The sequence below is a fragment of the Polyodon spathula genome, chromosome 4 (assembly GCF_017654505.1).
Source record: "Polyodon spathula isolate WHYD16114869_AA chromosome 4, ASM1765450v1, whole genome shotgun sequence".
NCBI lineage: Eukaryota > Metazoa > Chordata > Actinopteri > Acipenseriformes > Polyodontidae > Polyodon > Polyodon spathula.
Genome location: NC_054537.1, coordinates 16,060,049 through 16,080,324, shown reverse-complemented (window position 1 = coordinate 16,080,324; position 20,276 = coordinate 16,060,049). Strand labels below are relative to the sequence as shown.

General features: G+C 37.1%; 1 protein-coding gene across 2 annotated transcripts in view; it reads left to right on the top strand.

Moving 5' to 3' along the window:
• Positions 1-20,276, top strand: part of LOC121314222 (progressive ankylosis protein homolog B) — a 47,644-nt gene that overhangs the window by 6,439 nt on the left and 20,929 nt on the right. For both annotated transcript variants that reach the window (XM_041247249.1, XM_041247248.1), the window contains exons 2-6: positions 11,012-11,228; positions 12,946-13,064; positions 15,742-15,825; positions 17,242-17,412; positions 18,631-18,765. In XM_041247249.1, the coding sequence (XP_041103183.1) occupies positions 11,012-11,228; positions 12,946-13,064; positions 15,742-15,825; positions 17,242-17,412; positions 18,631-18,765 (726 nt within the window). The remainder of the gene's footprint in view (positions 1-11,011; positions 11,229-12,945; positions 13,065-15,741; positions 15,826-17,241; positions 17,413-18,630; positions 18,766-20,276) is intronic.

Sequence of the window (20,276 nt, the reverse complement as noted above, 5' to 3'; positions counted from 1 at the left end):
CTAAATGAGAATATTACTGTGGGTGACAAATTTCAAACATCTATATGAGATTTCTGATTTAAGATTTGGTTCAGACAATCAGTAATTATCATATTTTCTTGGTGGATGTGCTGTAGGGATATTTGTTGACTGTGTGATTTAAATAACATTTTTATAGGCCAAAATGTGCACAGCAGGGGGATTACGTCAGCTTGAGCTAATGTCAGTACACTTGCAAATCCCAATTGCAGAGTACCAAAAGTTGATTCTCTCATTGGGATCATCAGTTAACCTAGATCAAATTTAGTACTGATTGTAGTGTATTAAACCAGCTCCTCGAGGTCACAAGTGGACACGTTTATATTTCAATTTTATACAATTTTGCATTAGACTTTTTATAATTTAATGGTTTACTTTAAATTTTTTTGTGTGAGGCGCTTTGGAATCCTTGTGATGAAAGGCATGAAATGTGAATTGTATTGTATTGCGCTGAAGCTAATTTCACCAACAGTGAGAGAGGTTTTGTAATCAGAGATTTAGCCACGCTGCATTACTGAGCTTTCTTTTTGTTGGTGTGTGGTCAACTTGGGAAATATGTTTATTTGTACAGTTGACTGTCTCATACGGGAACGCTGTCTATCTGAGTAGTCAAGCGTTCTCCAGGAAACAGAGAATGTCTCTCACATCCAAAATTCGTACAGCACCCTATACCATATTCTATGTGTCAAGCACAGTGTAAGAAAACTGGCACTACTTAACCATTTTTTAAAAATGAAACCCTTAATTAATTATTTAATATTACTGTTATTATTATTTATATATGTTTTGAGTTAAAAAATGTCTAGTAAATAATAATAACAATAACATATCCTGTTTTTTTTTTTTTTGTTGTCACCAATTTTTCTGAACCTTCACATGTAAGGCTTCATGCTGAGTTGTACATCAGCGGGGTGTTTTAATTATAAGTTGGGCTCTGTGCCAAGGGATGGTTTCATTTCCTCAGGGATCAGCTGTCTGTTCCATGATCAGGCGGTTTCCCTGGATGTCAGTTTTAATCTCACACTCAAGTGCTAGTGGGTTTTTCAAAACAACCTCATCAGAAGCTACTTTTAAATGCATTTGTGAACCCAATACCTAATTCATCTGACTGCTTTTACCAGCCCCGACCTCCCCAATTCCACATTATTGAATTTCTAAATAACTAATGTCACATATCTAGGCAAGCACCATTTTTCTGGGGAGCAAAACCGCAATGACGACTGTCGGTTCAAACAAACCTTGTCTTCAATGGCACAGATCTTTACACATTACAATCTATTGTATTACTCTTAATAGGACTACCATTACTTTCCAAATGGTCACAATGCTTCGACGAAACCCTAACAGTAAGTACATTTCTGTTACAACCAAAAATTAGAAACCGTAATATTATCACAACAGATGTCTTCTAATATCATACTGTGGTAAACTCAGAGAACAGTGTTGCATATTGAAAGCATGATAAAGCACAAGTAAGCATGGTGTGAACAGAGTTGGGGGTAACACGTTAGTAACGTAACGTGCTACTGTAATAATATTACATTTCTCAATAACGAGTTAATATAACGCTTTAGAGGTTTAATTTGAGTAGTAATATTACAGTTACTTTCTGTAAAAAATAAACAAGTGCTTTCTCGCTGCATTATATGTTCTACATCTAAATGATGTGGTGTTTAAATCGGAAGCAAGCGGCAGTAAATAGCCTTACCGGTATTGAGAAAATAACCACATGCTTTGTAGTATACTGCAATTGATGCGATACGCAGTAAAGATGAGGACGGATTCAAAAACACTGTTCAAAGTTCATGTAGTTTAATACAGACAACAGTGACCATAAGCCTTTGCCAAGATTTCTGTTTTTTTTTAATTTTTTGTTTCCTGATATGGGCGAGTTAGAGAGAAGTGCCACTATTTTAATGTCTGCGTTCATATATATATATATATATATATATATATATATATATATATATATATATATATATATATATATATATATATATATAAACGCTATCTCAATTAATGTAAATAATTAAGTGCTGTTAGTTTTCTGAACTGTTATAATGAAGCTAGCAAATTGCAATATTTAGTTTGATTTTACAGTGTTAATTTATTTTGTACATTAATAGCCTCCATAGCTAATGAGAATGCTGTGAGGAGTGTGAATTCGTGCAGGAGATGTTGTGGAGTGCGCAATGATCCCTACTGTAATCCATATATTTAAAATAAATATATGGATTACAGACTAAAATATATTTTAAATATATCCCATATATTTTAAATATATAAAAAGGGGCTATTTTCTATATATGAAAAATATAATGATCATACTTTTCTACCATATATTAAAAATATATGTTTTTTCCATAAGAGTTGGCATACCTTTAAAAAACGCATTGTTTCACAGGGCAAAAGGAAGAAATGTAGTGGGTAATATAAGCAGTAATATAGCATGCTATTTTTTAAATTAACTAATATGTAATACTAATATTATTACTTTTTTCTCAAGAAACGAATAATGACTAATACGTTACTTTTTTTCTTGGTAACAACCCCAACACTGGGTATAAATAAAGCAGAAGTATGGCTTAATTCCTAAGGAGAGCTTGCTTCACCTTTACTATAGGACAATTAATCTGTTTTGTTGGAAAGCCCATGAAACTCATCTAAGAAGCTGAAATTTACCAGCAACCTAAAGGCTGTCAGATATCAAGCCAGCTGTTTGCAATGTCTGAAAAGTAACCTATTACATTATTTGTGACTGGATTATCACATTTTGTAGACTACATATACAGCTATAAATTAGATCTGGGATGATTTGATTCGGCTTAGGTTTATACGGACCTATTGCAAATTGTCAGCAAGCTCAGGTTACCCTCTGAAACCATTGACCCGGCCTTTCAATGTAAGAGAATACTTACGACGTGACACTTAGAAGCTGTTTGCCTGTATTGACAACAACTAAAAGTCAGTGTGGTCTGCTGCTTTGTTTATTCAATTATATACAGGTAGGAAAGCAGTTGCAGCCTATAGTAGGGAAAATAAATGACTGACCGGGTTTCCGGTTTAGAAAGTCGTCAATCTCTCTCCACAGTCATTATTTATGTGACACGCTGTATAGGAAGTGTGCGTCTAAAACATTGTACCACCTTAAAATGGTGGGTAAATCACATTCTTGCACTAACAAACCGTGCAATTTACCAGAAACTCAGATTCTTTTGCATGGAAACATGTCTGGAAGCCACACAAGGCCAAATTGGAAGTCAGACAGAAACATTTAAATATTTATCTGGCTAAAAGAGAGGTACATGGAAACACAGACAACTGAAGGTACTACCAAAACAGAGTGAGGAAAACATGACATTTTATTTTTAGTTTTTCCATGGAAATTGCCCTAGTGAAGATATTTTTGATATTAGTATTTATTTGGCCCAAGCCTTTATCCAAAGCGACTTACAGGTGTTACAGGGTTACAATGTAAAATATTAGAGCAAACAAACTGTTTTCACCTTGTCCTTTCCATTGGGTGACGTCCCCAATAACACATGACAAACTACATCAACTTACGCTTATAAAGAGTGATCTGATCACTGGCATGCCCTCTTCAAGGTAAACTGTTTTTTTTTTAATATTACAAAACTTTTCTATTTCTTTTCTAATGTGCTTTCTGTATTCTATTCTGCAGTAACTCGACAAAATAATAAAAGATTATCTTTTTATAGCCCGTACGTTTCTTTGAAGTTTGCCCGACTACAGTAGGCATTAAATTGGTTGTAAACATTGCTTTTTATTTTTACAGGACAGTTATCTTGAATTTGAGTAATGCAATTGAGTAGCAGGGATTTGAATACTATGGAAATTGGGAACTGTATTCTCTACATGAAAATAATGTTATTCCTCAGATACAGTTCAACTTGGCTATGCTTTGGCTGAGGCAAGTAGGTCAATTTTACAAACAAATAAAAAAGCTTCAGGGACATTCTGGACAGCCTCAAGGTATTTTTGTTTGACGAGGTGCTGTTGTCTTAATTCTGCACTGCCTTTTAGCTTTCATCTCACTCCAGAACACATGTCGAAGGATGGCTAATTTATAAACATTGCTTTTCCTTTTTCTTATTGTAAAAAGGAGTAGGTAAGGAGAAAAAAAAAACAAAGTCTAATAATCCTTACTATGTTTAAGATGTGTAATTGAACAACAAATTGCCTTCAACCTCCATGGAACCTGAATTTGTAATGGTGAAATGTGGAGGACCTGTCTAGGTGTTGGGCAGATCTTTCTGACAATCAGTTGGGATCTTACTGCCACCTGCATAGGAGTTATGCTGCAGATCTTATATTGCAGCTGTTGTTCCTCTGCTATTTGCATATTAAACACTTATTGGTATGACAGTAGTGGCACTGGAACAATTTTTAAAATGGGGGTGCTGAAAGCCATTTAACAAAACTGTAACCCCTGTATATGATGGAAGTCATGCAAAGCCAGGGGGGTACTCCCGCACCCCCAGCACCCCTAGTTCCAGCGCCCTTGCATGACAGTGCTTTTATGTCTAACATGAAAGCTGTTTCTCTGACCCCTCTAATTCCATCAGGTTTCATGAGGGTTCAGTATGAGAACAATGCTGGCAATCTAAAATTAGACTGGGTTTAAGGACTGCAAAGATAGTAAGACCTTTAAACGTGACTGGCATGGCTTACAGTATGAAAAACTAAACTAACATTGCATTTTAGTTATGGCACAATAGCAAAACTGAGGTAAACACAGTTTATCAGCATCACTGTGTCAATGTGATTCTTAAGGTGTAGACTTACTGGTTGTTTGAATATGTATCATGACATTCATTCCCTTTTGTGTCTGCTGGAAGTGCTACAAAGTTAGACCTGGAATAAGCTCAGGAAAAGCTGCAGTTCAAGGGCATTCTAGTTCAAGACTCCAGATCTGATTAAGTCTTCCCTCTGCCAACAGCATGCTATGTGCATTTCACTTGAATCAGGGCGGTTGAATTATCAGCAGCTACAGCTCCACACTTTGTGGGTGTGAAGAAACAGAATTCAGCTCAGGGACTTTACTGTACTTGAGTGATTATGTCATGGCTTAGTTTGTGCTGTGAGTAACGGCTTTCCTCACAGCAGATATTAAAAGTCTGTAAGATGGGTTGTTTATGGCTGTGTGGTTGACGAAGTTGATTTACAGACAGATGGCGTGCAATTCATTGAGTTTATATTTTAATAATAGAGCAGACAGTTTTGTCTATGCTTAGCTGATCCAAATTGATCTTCGGAGCATTGGGTTCCATTGTATCCATTGTATAGAATCCATTGTAAATGTACAGTATTATCCATTCAATGTCTGGTATCACAAATTCAGAACTATAATTATATACACTGTACTGGCTATAGTTTGCGCTCTCAGGATTCTGTTAGTTTGGCAGTCCCAAGGGTTCGTACACGTTTGGGAGAACTATCACCTATCATTTCCCAAAAAAGTGGAACTCTTTTACTTGTAGTATGAAGATGGGATTTGACAACCTCTCCTTTTCTGGCTATAAAGAGCGTATTTGGGAATTGCTTAGAGCCTCTTGTCGTTGTTCTTGCAGGCTGTAAAAACAGTTTGCGGTATTTATTGGTGCCAGAGCAGAGCTGGGTGAATCTGTATCTCTATCTGTACCAGGGAAAGCTGAGTCTTCTCCATTTAGGTACATTAATTTGTTTGTTTTGATGCTTGATTGCCTGTTGTCTCAGTAGATAAAGCTATTTTTACTAATTGACTGTTATACGTTAGAACAAATTATTGCGGTTCATTACATCAGACCTGTGTGGCAGTAAGGTACTTGCTATTTTCAGAAGCTGTAGGCATTGCCTACAGTTTGTAGACAGGTCTGGAGCTTCAGGAAATGAAACCCTTACCCAGCCCACCCTTGTCAGTCATGCCATCAGGTTTACTTCAGTGAGGTTGCTTATTTTGTGAGGTTTAAAATAGAAATACACGTATCTAAAAAATAAAAATGTCATGGGAGCCGCACTCTGCCGAGAATGGGATTTTTCTTTTGTTTTGCTGAAGTAATTATAATAATTATCACTGATAGGTAATCCCAATGGTCCTTAAAATAAGTGCGAGGGATTGGATTAAATTGTTGTTTCCAACCTACATAAACTTATTAAATCAATATGTGTCCCAATTTGGCATTTTAGTGTTCTCTGGTCCCCTCCTGTAGGCTGTATTTTTATTTCAGCAACATAGATGTTGTGTTGTGCTTATTTACATGATTAAATGTGTTGTGCTTATTTACATGATTGTTGTGTTGTGTTGTGCTTATTTACATGAACTTTACATGAACTTCCAGAAGGTTAGACCCGTATTCACACACCTACAGTAAATGTGTTTTGTCCTTTTTAAGGTCCATGGCATCTCACCTGCTAAAACAAACTGTGTACTTTTATGTTAAACATTATGCTGTTTTGCCCCTTTTTTATGTAGAATGTTCCAGTCACGGAAAAATGCATTCAGTTATTTGAATTTAGCTACAGACAAAAACAACATGCATCCCAATATATAAACTTGCATCCAGATGCTTAAAGACAAACAACCTGAAACCTGAAAATAAAGTACAGTATATTAAATATGGTGCCTGCAGTGGAATACCATCTGAAAAATAAAAATCACTTTACTGACGTATGCAATTGACTGATACATTTTAAATAAAGGTCTCTGAACTTTATGCATTATTTCTTGCTTGAAACTCACTAGTAATGAAAAGCACAATTTTGATAGCAGGCTACAGTATAGATATGATGTAAATGATTAACTCATTTGGAAAACTTGCACATGCAGATTGTACCATTTACACTGGGTTACTTGAGAGTGTAAACTGTTATCTTCATAATGATGAGCAGGGGCTAGGCAATCCACACACAGGTGGAGGGCGGGCACAAACCCGGGACCTCTCGCACTCCCGCATAGCGCCGATACCGCTGTACAAAGGAGCCAGCTCTTTTGTGCAGCTGTCTCAGCGCTGTGGTTTAGTGCGAGAGGTCCCGGGTTCGTGTCCGCCCTCCGCTCGTGTGTGGATTGCCTCGCCCTGTGTGAGGCGCCTGCTTGCGGGAACCAAGATCGCTACAGTACTTAAGTAAATGTGTTTAAGATAGAGACAACTTGTTCAGCCTGTAAAGAGATAATCTGTAAAATACACAGCACCAGACACATGCATGTATTGCTGGAAGTACTGTAGTTTGCTTACGGGGCTCAGCAGGCTTTATATAGAGGGGAACTTTGTGTCAATACAGATTAGCTTCCATGCAGCGTAGAAAGCCGTCATTCTCGCTCCATATTCATTATTAATGTGACGTAGCAACCTATGGCGGGGTCCACCTGCCTCAGTGCGTATTTTGTGTATTATGTATGTATGTTCGTGTTGGTGCAGAGTGTGTGAATGTGCGAGGAATATAGAGGCGGCATATTCGCCAGCCTGGGCTGCGACGTCATCCTGTCGCACACGCACACAACCACTTGCATTTCACACGCTATAGGAAGCAAACATCTAAAACATTGCACGACTTTAAAGGCATGGGAAATCACCTTCTCACACTAAAAAGCTGTACAATTGACCAGAAACAGTTTTTTGTTTGTTTGTTTTTTTTTTGCATGGAAACATGTCCGGAAGTCGTGCTGTGCATTATGCTCCAGACTTGAGCAGTGAAAATCCCATGTGACATAACCTCGTGGCACTTTCTACTAGAACTGAAGGCCCTGCCAAGCAATCCTTTATTGGCAAGCTTCTTTGACGAAATGGGAAAAAAAAAAAAAAATAGTAAAAGGGGTTTAGAGACAGTGTTTTTCAGTTTGTCTTTTTTTATTTTTTTGTATGGGATGCTATTTATTCACTGTTTTAGATTATTGTCATTTGAATCATAAAATGTGCTTTAGAGTTCATTTGTTTTATGCATTGTTTTAAAAATATTGAATACTACAAAAAACCCTTTGCAATAAATACATAAATAAATAATGAAGCCCTTCTTCGCACTTACTTTTGTTATCTTTGTCATTGGTCACCGGATAGCTGATTGCTTTAGCCTAGATTGTTCTGCCCCCCTTAGCAATATGATGCAATTCGTTGTACACTAGCTTAAGTACCATTTATCATGGGTACCTAAGAAGTCACGTTTGCACCAAAATATGTACTAAATTAGTGTAGCTGTGTTATTGCTGCCGTCTACCGTCAACACTGGGCTTGAGCAAATTCATTGAACAAGATTTGTTTTAAAAGTACGAAAACATAAAAAATAAAAAAATAAAAATAAAAATAAACTTTATTCCACGAATTTGTTAAAAAAGATAAACTTAGGGTTTAAAAGCAGCTTGCTGCAAGACTAATATACTACAAACAAAGTTCCAGAGGTCCCGGTGGACAGCACTCAGAAATGTGTTGAACTCATGGACTACTGATATACTGGTTCATCAATAACAACAAAATATATTATATTATAACCACGTTCTACTGGCGAGAGCCTTGCACTATCACTGAGGGATTCAGATTCAAGTAGGTTGTTGTTGTTGTTGTTGTTATAATATGTAGCGGAAAACGTGGTGAATAGGGTAGCCTGATTTACTACCAACATTTAAAAAAATGTACTATACTAAACATAATTTTTATGTCATTAACATAAAGTGCTGGTACAGTATTTTAGCTCTGTTAGTAGACTATAAGGATTGGATTTGCTAAAGCTACGGTTTTGTAGGAAAACTTGAGACTCTGCAGTAGCAGTTGCATAGATCACCCTGAGTGTCTGCTAAAACCAAAGTACTACCAAAATATAGGAGGATGTTTGCAGGTCCCTGGTTCAAATCCCGGCTCAGCCACTGACTCACTGTGTGACCCTGAGAAAGTCTTGCTTGTGCTCCATCTTTTGGGTGAGACGTTGTTGTAAGTGTGTACGTCACAAACCCTAGTATCTTTGTTTATTTAGCAGATGCCTTGGATAAAGGCATCTGCTAAATAAGCAACGTGACAGGGTGTTTTCTTTCCCTCTGTGCTTTGCATCGTGGCTATGTATATGCACCACACTACCCTGTTGTGGTTATTTTATTTCTACAGAAAATAAAACATATAATATGGTATTATGTGGAACGTTTGGGACATCCCAGTTCTTTGACACGCTTTAAAAATAGCCTCCTGCAGATAATTAGAGAGAACAGGGAAGACTCACAGCTCTTCTGTTGCTAAGTATGCTTATCAATGGATTGTATATGTGACATGAGTGGTACAAGTATGCATGTTGTTCGAATGATAAAATGTATAGTGGATTGGGTGCTTTTTTTCTCTTCCACTAGCACCTTTTGCTACTTGTTTCTACTTTAAAAGGTACTTGGATTCCATTTTTAGTAATCTACGATGTTCTGTCTAGCTTGATGGGTATAAGCATCCAGAAGAAGAGAAAATCCAGCTTAAAAGCACAGGTGTTTATGTTAGGATCAAGCCTGGGTAAATTCAAGCCTGCTCAAGCCTGTATGAAGTTTCCTAGAGGCTTAGCAATACTATAACTGCTTAGCAATACTAGTTGGTTTCTCCTCAGTCTGGACTGCCATAGGTTGGAGATATGTAGAATTGCTTACGAAATATTACTCTTTTGGGAAATTTAAATAATTTCACTGGCAACAGTAAAAATACATATTTTGAAGCAAAAACACATATTTTGAATGTCACGTAAAGAGGTAAGAAATTCTTTAACTTTTCTCTTGAAAAGGAGAAAACAAACTCTTGAGAGTGGATTTAGTGTTAGTTTGTTTGGTTTTAGTTTTATAAAATGAACCACATATGGACCGCTTTCAAAAACCTTCGAGTCGAAATTAAGACGTCACCGAGTTAATTTTATGTTCCCCCCCGCCCCCCCCGCCCCCCCCCCCCCCCCCCCCCACTCCCCCAAAAAAAAAAAAATTCTGTATGTATATATGGGTCAAGGTGGGATGTTGCATCATCCAACAATCTCTAAATAAAAGTAAAAAAATAAAAATGAGTATGGCCTGAGCATTTGCTGTTCTTTACCATAGATTGCTGTTATTTTCTCATGGTAACAGATTGCTGTGTTGTTTTGTCATGGTAACAGATTACTGTGTTATTTTCTCATGGTAACAGGTTACTGTGTTATTTCGTCATGGTATACCACACCAGACTTTTGTAAAGGACAGGACACCAGCACTACTGTGCAGTGCATACAGAACAATAATGAATGCTGCGGCTGTGTGTTTTGGTATATTGTAAAAGTGATGCAATATATTGTTAAATAAAGTTAAAATCTAGTGCTCAAAGTGCTGTTTGTTCTGTGTATTCCCCTTTGCAAAGAGATGCAGTATGTGCAGCACGTGTCTCTGGGTATGAGAACAAAGGGGGCATTTACAATATAGTGTCCAAATTGGTGTGGTTATTTGTTTAATTGTATGTTCCTGAGCAGTACTATTAACAAATAATGGTATACCACTAATAACCCTTATTAAAGTTCTGCACAGTAAAAGCATAGCAAAGTGTAATAAAGCATAAAGCATAGGTAAGCATTGTAAAAGACAGGTAAGGTAAAGCATATAAAACATGACAATCTATGGTAAATGCATAGTATAATCATGAGAACTGCACACTTGCCTTGGTAAACTTTTGTAAGGAAAGAATGTCAGGTATGTCTTGACAGACACAGTGGGGGCGGCAGGCTGCTGTGAGTCAAGAATTATTGCCCCAATAAAAATGCAGTACAAAGCTATCATATAGGCATGCATTTCTGTTAGTTTTTGTACATTTTTTATTGTAATTTTTTTTTTCAAAGAATCTTAGAAAAGTACAAATTAAAGAGATGCCTTAACTAGTTCATGGTGCCTCATGAAATAAACCTTTACAATTGAAACCCTGTATGTGTTACTATATATTTTTTAAATTGATGAATGTTTTAAAAAAATAGATTAATCTTCTAAAATAGTATTTTTTTATGCCCTTACCTTTTTATTTTTTTTTTGCAGGCTTTGAATAGGGGCATTGCAGCTGTTAAAGAAGATGCAATCGAGATGCTGGCCAGTTATGGGCTTGCCTATTCCTTGATGAAATTCTTCACGGGTCCAATGAGCGATTTCAAGAACGTGGGCCTCGTATTTGTGAACAGCAAGCGGGACCGCAACAAGGCTGTCCTCTGCATGGTCGCAGCTGGCACTGTGGCCATAGTTTTTCATACACTCATAGGTAGGTGCTATGAAAATGCTGATGCTCAAGACAAGAGATGAGCAAGTCATTATTGACCATTTCCCTGTTAATACTGCATACTGTTAAACTTAGAGTAGGCCCCAATGAAGATTGTTAACATTGCATGTTTAGGTTTGGTTCAAAGCATACATAATAACACAAACTGGAAAAGGCGCTGTGTTTGTTTTCGGCTTTTCAGGGGTTCGTCTTCCATAATGATCAAAAGAACATTTGCCCAGGGCAGGCTGGAAAAACATAACTTTGTACAAGACAGTGTATGAACTAGAAATACATCTAGGATTTGTCAAAGTTGTGTAGGAAAATGATACGTGGCCATTCTAAATTAAATATCTTGTTTTTATGAAACTGTTTTATTGTTGGGTTCCTTAACAACTGCTGAGAAGGGTTTCGTCAACACAGATTTGAAATGGATTAAATTGGTTTTCATCTAGAGCGGATTCTACTCAAGAGAAAAGTATTCATTCATATTCTTTGATTAGTGGTCAAGAACTGCATTTTTTTATGAGGTTCACACAAGCTCCAGTCACAGTAGCAAACCTTAACATTGTAGCTGCAGGTATCAGACACCAGCCTACGTTGGCTATATTAATCTTCACTATTTATAATTGTACCCCTTAGAAAGGTTTTCCATTGTAAAAGAACAGCAACGTGTAATAAAGTATAGTGAAAATGTGGTACAGCATAGGTAAGCTTTGTAAAGCCACAGAAAATGATGGTATAAATTCACATTATAACAATGGGACAAGCATTGGAAACTGCAAATTTACCCTGGTAAACTTTTAAAGGGACTGTGGCAAAGTGGTTTGCAGTGGGCATATGTAGAGGTTATGTGATTACAAAACAGACAGACAACAAAATTTGTAATCCAAACAGACGTTTATTTTTGTAATCCCGGTCTGGCGAATGCAAAGAATAATTCCAGGCAATACACCGCAATGTGTATTGCACTGATCCAAACAACGGGTTACAGTCCTGAAATAATAAACACAGTACCACATGCACAAAGACACACACACGATAACAAGTCCAGAGTGAGTGCTACCGTGCAACTGGTGAAATACAAGTTATTAGTGCACAGTTGTGAGGTGTTGTCCAGGTTGGTGCTGGCCTTTAGCGACAGCTCTCTGTATATGTTAGCCATCTAATAAACAAACAAGTATAATTAGACATGACAAAACAAACAAACACTAAATACTCACGGTACAGTCTTAGTTCTTCTTTAGAAGTTCTCTCGCAACCATAACAAAAGGAACAGATCGCCTAGCTACGTCCCCTTTTGTACCGTCAGTCAAGCCCCCTTGGTTAGCGATTGCAACCGTTTCACCAATCCACAGTTGCCAAATCGCTTCTCTTCTGGGGCGATGACTTCATGTACTGTGGCACTGCCTCCATTCTAGATTGCTTACTTCCACCTTTCCCTGGAATGAATTGTCAGACCGTCCAGTTCAGGGCACTCTGTTCCCTTTACACAGCACCCTCCCAGGTCAGGACAGAGATTTATAACCAAAGTTCATTCTTTCTCTGTCACAGGGATGTTCATGGTAGAAAGTGTATAATTGATTTAGTCCTATTTGTTTTTACAGCTTTTACCAACCAGGAAGATGCCATCATTGAATATTTCCTCCTAACCATCACATTTGTATTTTTGAGGTGGTGTGGATTTAATTTTTTCTTCTCCTTCTGTTTCTATTTACAGCTTATACGGACCTGGGGTATTACATCATTAATAAACTTCATCATGTAGATGATTCAGTGGGGAATAAAACTAGAAAGGCCTTTCTGTATTTGGCTGCCTTCCCCCTGCTAGATGCTATGGTGAGTTACTGTTTACCTTTACTGTTTATGAGGAAAGGTTGTTCAGCAGTTTCTACCTTGCTAGTATTTGAAGTGAAAGACCCCTTTAAAACTCATTCTTATTATTTACATATTTTGACATTTCCAAAGACTGGGTTTAAATGTGGGATGAGCTAATAGACAAAATTGATCTCTGTGTCCAGTTATGTAAATATAAATGTGACATATAGCCAAACATGGTGCCCTCCTGAACCCCCAGATTCTGGTACTCTTAATAACTTGCTACCTAAGGTCTTCTTTCAGTTTTATCACAGTTGCATGAGTGGTTCTTGAACTATATAAAAAATATCAGTGTGTGATACAGACAGGCAGTTGGACAGACATGCATACCTTCAAGTTTATGATACATTAGGTTACATGGACAAGTGGTTATCTACGCAAAACTGTGAAATTGCATACTGTACAAAAAGACAGTCAAATGGACAGAGATACATACAAATACTAAAGTGTGATCGCCCCCCCCCGCCCCTTTTTTTTGTTGTTGTTTTGTTTACATTTTTACTGGTCTAACCAATCTCTGACAGACCAATATGACATGAATGATGCACAGTGAAACACTCACAACAAGGCTTTCATAAAATACAGTGAATCAGTGAATGTAGTGAAAACATGTAAAGTAAATATATAAGCCATTGGTTTTGCAGCAGTAATGCGATAAAAAAATAAAGAATCCTTCTGAAATGGGTGGCCCTCCGAACTATCCTTTCCGATGGAAGAATGTACATACTGCCTGTGTGGGTTGAATATACACACTGCCTGTGTGGGTTGAATATACATACAGTCTGTGTGGTTTGAATATACATACTGCCTGTGTAGTTTGAATATACATACTGCCTGTGTGGTTTGAATATACATACAGTCTGTGTGGTTTGAATATACATACAGTCTGTGTGGTTTGAATATACATACAGTCTGTGAGGTTTGAATATACATACTGCCTGTGTGGTTAGAATATACATACTGCTTGTGTGGTTTCAATATACACACTGCCTGTGTGGTTTGAATATACATACAGTCTGTGTGGTTTGAATATACACACTGCCTGTGTGGTTTGAATATACACACAGTCTGTGTGGATTGCTAAGCTGTGATATTGTGACATTCAAACAAATCAATACAACCTATGTACAGAGACTTTTAGCCTCTATCTGTTCTCCAAATGTTCAAAGAGAAGGACTGGTCTCTTGAGTTTTGCTTCCTAAACAAGCACATTGTTTTTTATGGGACCATTGAGGATAATCAGGGAGCCATGTGAAATTAGCCTATCCTTTGGTGGAAACACTGAGTTGAGCATCACCCTGGAAGCATTATTACTAATGAATTACATGTGTTTATGGCTCCTCATGTCTAGGTTAATTGTGTTGTTTTCTGTATTTTGTCTTGTGTGCCATTCAAATGTTCTGTTCCAGTCAGAAGAACAAACCCTCCCTCCCCTGTAGCTATAACACTGATTTAAAGTTTTACAGCAATTACTTTCATTACAGATTCTTGGTAAAGGTGTGTGCAGCATTTATGACATGTTCCTTTGTGACAAAACTAACTACAAACAGGCACTCAATTCCAATTAATTTAAACCATGAAGAAAAAAAATCACACGCATTCATCTACAGTTTGTGCTTTCTGGAGATTTTAAACTATTTAATGTTCTGTTCAAGGATAAATGATCATATAGCACAGTATGTATAGAGGATGCATAATGGCTGTCAGTGATAAGCTTGCCGACATCAGCATGTTTAAGCCATCTGGTAAAAAGCCCCTTTTTGCTGAACACCTGGCCCTATTCGCAAACAGTGATTTGAAGATCCCCACTGTTATGACCATTAAAGTAGACCCCATTTTGGAAAATCCTATTAAGAAGAATCTCTTTTCCAAAGTGTCCCGGTACACTGGGGCAGAAGGTATTACGTGTTACAAATACAACCATTACAAACTGGGAATACTATTCATTAAAACAATATTGCAAATAATGGCACATTGAACAGGTATCAGGTAGTGTTTAATGCAGTGATCCTAGCAGACTAGCTTTGGGCTTTGTTTCTAGTACATTCCAGTTCCACAATGTTACTTTTGAGTAGAAATACACATCTGCCTTTCTTAGTATGTTTATATTTTACATGCCTTGATGGATTTAGCACCGCTGAAAAAAAAAAGGAAGCAGCATTCACCCCTGAGAATTCCTGTGCAAATGTTTTGTTTTCTCACTTTTCTAGGATTGCAGTATCTGTTCAATGCACTACAGTGTCAACAGCACAATAAATCATTCATGTATTTGAGCCCTTCTACTGTGATTTTTTAACGCGCCAAAACCCTCATTTGTAATCATTTAAAATGTTCTCTTATCACTGGCAATGGGTCTTTTTCACTAGTGATGGGAGTAATGGAATAGGATGGCACTTTTACTGCACTGCACTCGCCCTCACTTTGTGATTTTTGTCTTTTTGTTTTTTAAAATCGTTCCTTGGTGTGACGATGGACACGGCAGTAGCCTAAGTGCCGCAGTATTGTATTAAAGCGTAGAGTGAAAACAGCATTGGAGAAATATGGACAACTAAAAAGATTATATGAAATACATTTGTGTGAAGTACATGTGTTATTGTATTTGATAGACCCAATGTCAAATCTATTGCTTTTATTACAGGCCTGGACTCATGCTGGCATTTTGCTGAAACACAAGTTCAGTTTTCTAGTGGGATGTGCCTCTGTCTCTGATGTCATAGCTCAGGTATGGTGTAAGGTACTCGGTAGAGGGACCGAACTAATGAATTCAGGTTTTCTCTAAAAAATGTCTCTAAATTTAAAGATAAAAATGTCCTACATCCTGTAATAGTCTGTAAATATTATAATTTTCCCAATAACAAACATATTTTATCACTACAGCCAACTCTCTTTTAGACATATTTTATTTATTTTGAACCAAAAAGCATGTCTAGACTGCTGTACACTGATAGTGTTGTATGCTGATGCTGCATATACAGCACCCCCTGAACTGAAACATACATTGGATTCTATTAAATGTACAGTACTGTATTTTTAAAATACATAGAAGTAGATTCTCAAAGATGTTTATTCAAAATCTTCTCTGATATAGAACACCCTGCATTGCATGACCTTAGCTGTGTCCCATGTTGGCCATATCAGAGAGTTATATTTCTAATCATATCGCCAACTATTTTTAACACGTCATGTGTCATAAGAAATCAACCATGGAATACATTTCTCAACATTTACTTGTGAGTATCCTCCAGGAGAATGTTTCTTCTAAACCTCAAGGTGTACCCAGATCATGCTCGCTCCTGTAACAAAGCTGATTTTCTGTTCCCACAATGTGCTACTTCATTTCAATTAGAGTGCCAGCATTGTTGTAGGAGGAGGCATGATCTGGATACACTGGTATAGTTTTTTTTCTTTTTTCTGCTGGAGAATGTTACAGCTGTTCTAATACCTTTAGAATTAATTCATTTTGCCTCAACCTATTGAATTAACTAATTTTGCTTCATAAAGTTGAACGAACCTGCTGAGTAATGTTACGTTAACATATTGAATTGCACACCGCTTTGTAGTTTTCCATATGCTTAGTAAAAAATTGATCAATGTGACATTTCTAAATCTAACATGAAGTACTATACTACTATTATGGCTTCCAATAGCCTTTTGCTATATCATTATGTAGTTTCTTTGATTACATGATGTTAAAAAAGAGATACTTTTATGTTCATATGTTTTATTTAATTTTTAATTACCAGTATGTCTCAGTCTTAAATACCTTGCTATTTGCAAGGATAACAAATCATAATACACAGCTGTCTCAAAGATCAATTAATTTATATTTGCAAATGTGATCACTGTTAGAGGTAAGAGATCATGAAATGTTCTGACTAGGAGTACTTCAAACAGTGGAGTCCTTTGTCCTTTCCGGTCCTGTGAAAGAGTATGGCAAGGGAGATACAGAAATGTACTACAGTTTCACGAGGAGCCCTACTGAATATGCAGCAGAGTGTAGAGGTTTGGATCACACATCTCTCGTGCATTATATAAGACCAATTTTCTTAGAAATGCTTCTGATAACTTCCGGTCTGGCTGTTGTCGCAGCTGTCAGATCCTGTGGGCTAATATGTATGTTTCATGGCTTCTCTTACAGATTGCTTTTGTAGCCATTTTGCTTCACAGTCATCTCGAGTGCCTGGAGCCTCTTCTCATCCCTATACTGTCCCTCTATATGGGAGCCTTGGTGCGCTTCACCATCGTGGGCCTCGGCTACTACAGGAACATCCATGACACAATCCCTGACAGCTGTGGGCCTGAAGTTGGGGTATGATAAACATCACAATCATCAATCCTTCCACCCCAGTTTGGTATTAACTTTTGTTGACTATTCTTAACCCATTACTTGCCAATGTCCTCATTTTAACTGTCATCACAGTACCTGTTATTTTAACTTACATTTAGCACTTAATGGGATAAGCCAAGTTTGTATTCATAATCACAAAACTAAGTTATCAAAGCTTTGTGAATTGGGTGAAGTCAGGTGACAGAGTGGCTTATGCTTTGTGTTTGGAAATCCAGCAGTGTAATAGGGTGGTGGTCCGAGCTTACCCCCACCCACAATCACATTATTTACTCTGGAACATGGAGGTCTCTAAAACACAGGAAAACAGCAACGTGGTAGTGTTTACAGGTATAAATATTTATTGTGGCACTTGATACTGCGCACAAATTATGACAGCTTATACTCACAGACTAGCAGATTGTAAATACACTGACTGACATTCAGACAGACAAGATCATGACTGACCTAATACTCCTCTCTCCTAAAGACATGGCATTATATAATCCCCAGCCCCGCCTACTCCTAACAGGATGAATTATTCAATAAACACTTACACCTGGAGTGATTTTATACAATAATAAACTCATTTAACATTCATACTTTACGTTAAATATGTTTCTTCTAATTTATACTCTATGTATTTGTTTAACCTGCATGAATACTGTCGTTTACAAACATGATTGTTGCATTATATTGATTATTCGTTATTATTATCATTGTCATTATTATTCTTTAGTCCTTTAAACTATTACCAGTGAAGACTGAACATTAGCATTACCACTTCTCTTGGAAGATTACCTAACATATGGCTATATCATACCCTTGTCTCACATGTGTAGCTATGGCAACTTCATTAGGGAAGCGCCCTAATCTAAATACAGTAATCCACTGTCATATACCAAACACACTTTATCAACAGCATGCACAATACACAATAAACCCACAGCTCTATCGCCACTAGAATATCATTAACAATAATAATCACAATAACAGGAAATTCAAGATTACAGTAAGGGTCTCACCTTCATAAGAAGGAGGGAAATTTATTTGTTTTTTAATTAAGGTACAAAACATGTTTTAATGATTTTTTTCCTGATTTAAAAACTCAGCTACTGTATGTCACTCTGTTTAATAATACAGATAATTCACTAAATATTATGTGAATGTTGTGTAAATATAATTTGTCTTCTCATGTTTTAGGGAGATGCCACATTCAAAAAGATGCTAAACTTCTGGTGGCCATTGGCATTAATCCTTGCTACACAGAGAATAAGCAGACCCATTGTCAATCTCTTTGTATCTCGTGATCTTAAGGGAAGCTCAGCAGCCACAGAGGTAAATGAGTTTTCAGAGGGCGGAAACACTAGTCAATAGACAGCAGCTCCACTGAGATTACTAAGGTTCTGGAAAAGCAACCTGGTGATTAGCTAGTTGGAAAAACAATAATTAGTGCAAAACAAGGACGTAATTAAAGTTAAGTAGATTGCTAATCGTGTTCCTGGTTCAAGTTAAACACTAGAAGTGGTTCAGCAATTTTCAGGCAGCTCTTCATGTTTTTTTTTTCTTTACTGTTTTTTCTACTCCACCGTGTCTCATTTACTGTACCAAGAGTGACCTCATCATTGCCAATCCACCGTGTCTCATTTACTGTACCAAGAGTGACCTCATCATTGCCAATCCACCGTGTCTCATTTACTGTACCAAGAGTGACCTCATCATTGCCAATCCACCGTGTCTCATTTACTGTACCAAGAGTGACCTCATCATTGCCAATCCACCGTGTCTCATTTACTGTACCAAGAGTGACCTCATCATTGCCAATCCACCGTGTCTCATTTTCTGTACAAAGAGTGACCTCATCATTGCCAATCCACCCTTCTATGTAGCACCTGCTATTTCTGTCTTTTCTGTCTTTCGTTTTAAACACTTCAAATCATTATGTGTAATAGGAAAGAACACTGGCAGATTTTTATTTGAGGGAAACCAGGCATGTATCCAGTGCAAACCAAGTGTTCTTGCTTAGCTTTACTTGCTGGCTGTCTAATGGTGACCTCATCATTGCCAATCCACCCTTCTATGTAGCACCTGCTATTTCTGTCTTTTCTGTCTTTCGTTTTAAACACTTCAAATTATTATGTATAATAGGAAAGAACAATGGCAGATAATTAATAATAAGGCATGTATCCAGTGCAAACCAAGTGTTCTTGCTTAGCTTTACTTGCTGGCAAACAAATAATCACCAAGTAGTCAAATGTATAGAATGCCATATTATTATTATTATAATAACCATAATAATAATAATAATAATAATGTATTTATTTATCAAAGTATTTCTTTATTTAAAACAAACAAATAATCACCAAGTAGTCAAATGTATAGAATGCCATGTGGTCACATGACCAAGCCGTGTGTGTGTGTGTGTGTGTGTGTGTGTGTGTGTGTGTGTGTGTGTGTGTGTGTGTGTGTGGGGGGGGGTTATGCACTGAAGGATTTCAGTGATGTGCCCTTGAAACCAGCTCATCCCTCAACCGTGAATAAATGGACCAACAAAAAGACATCATGATACATCACGCCTGCAGAAGTATGCAATGTGTTATGACAAACTACACTGGCCTAAATCACATTAACCTTCAACACTGGACAAGACACACTTGAGTCAATTACAATGTACTACTTACTCAGACTATTATGGTACTAAACTCGGGTTTGGTTCAACCCCTGTTAAACCATTACATTTGTCTGAATTAAACCCTACTCCAACTAACCAAACACTTTAATTGATTAATTGGTTTAGCATTACCCATTTAGTGGTTTATTTTATACCTGTTTTAAACCAGTGCTAGTTA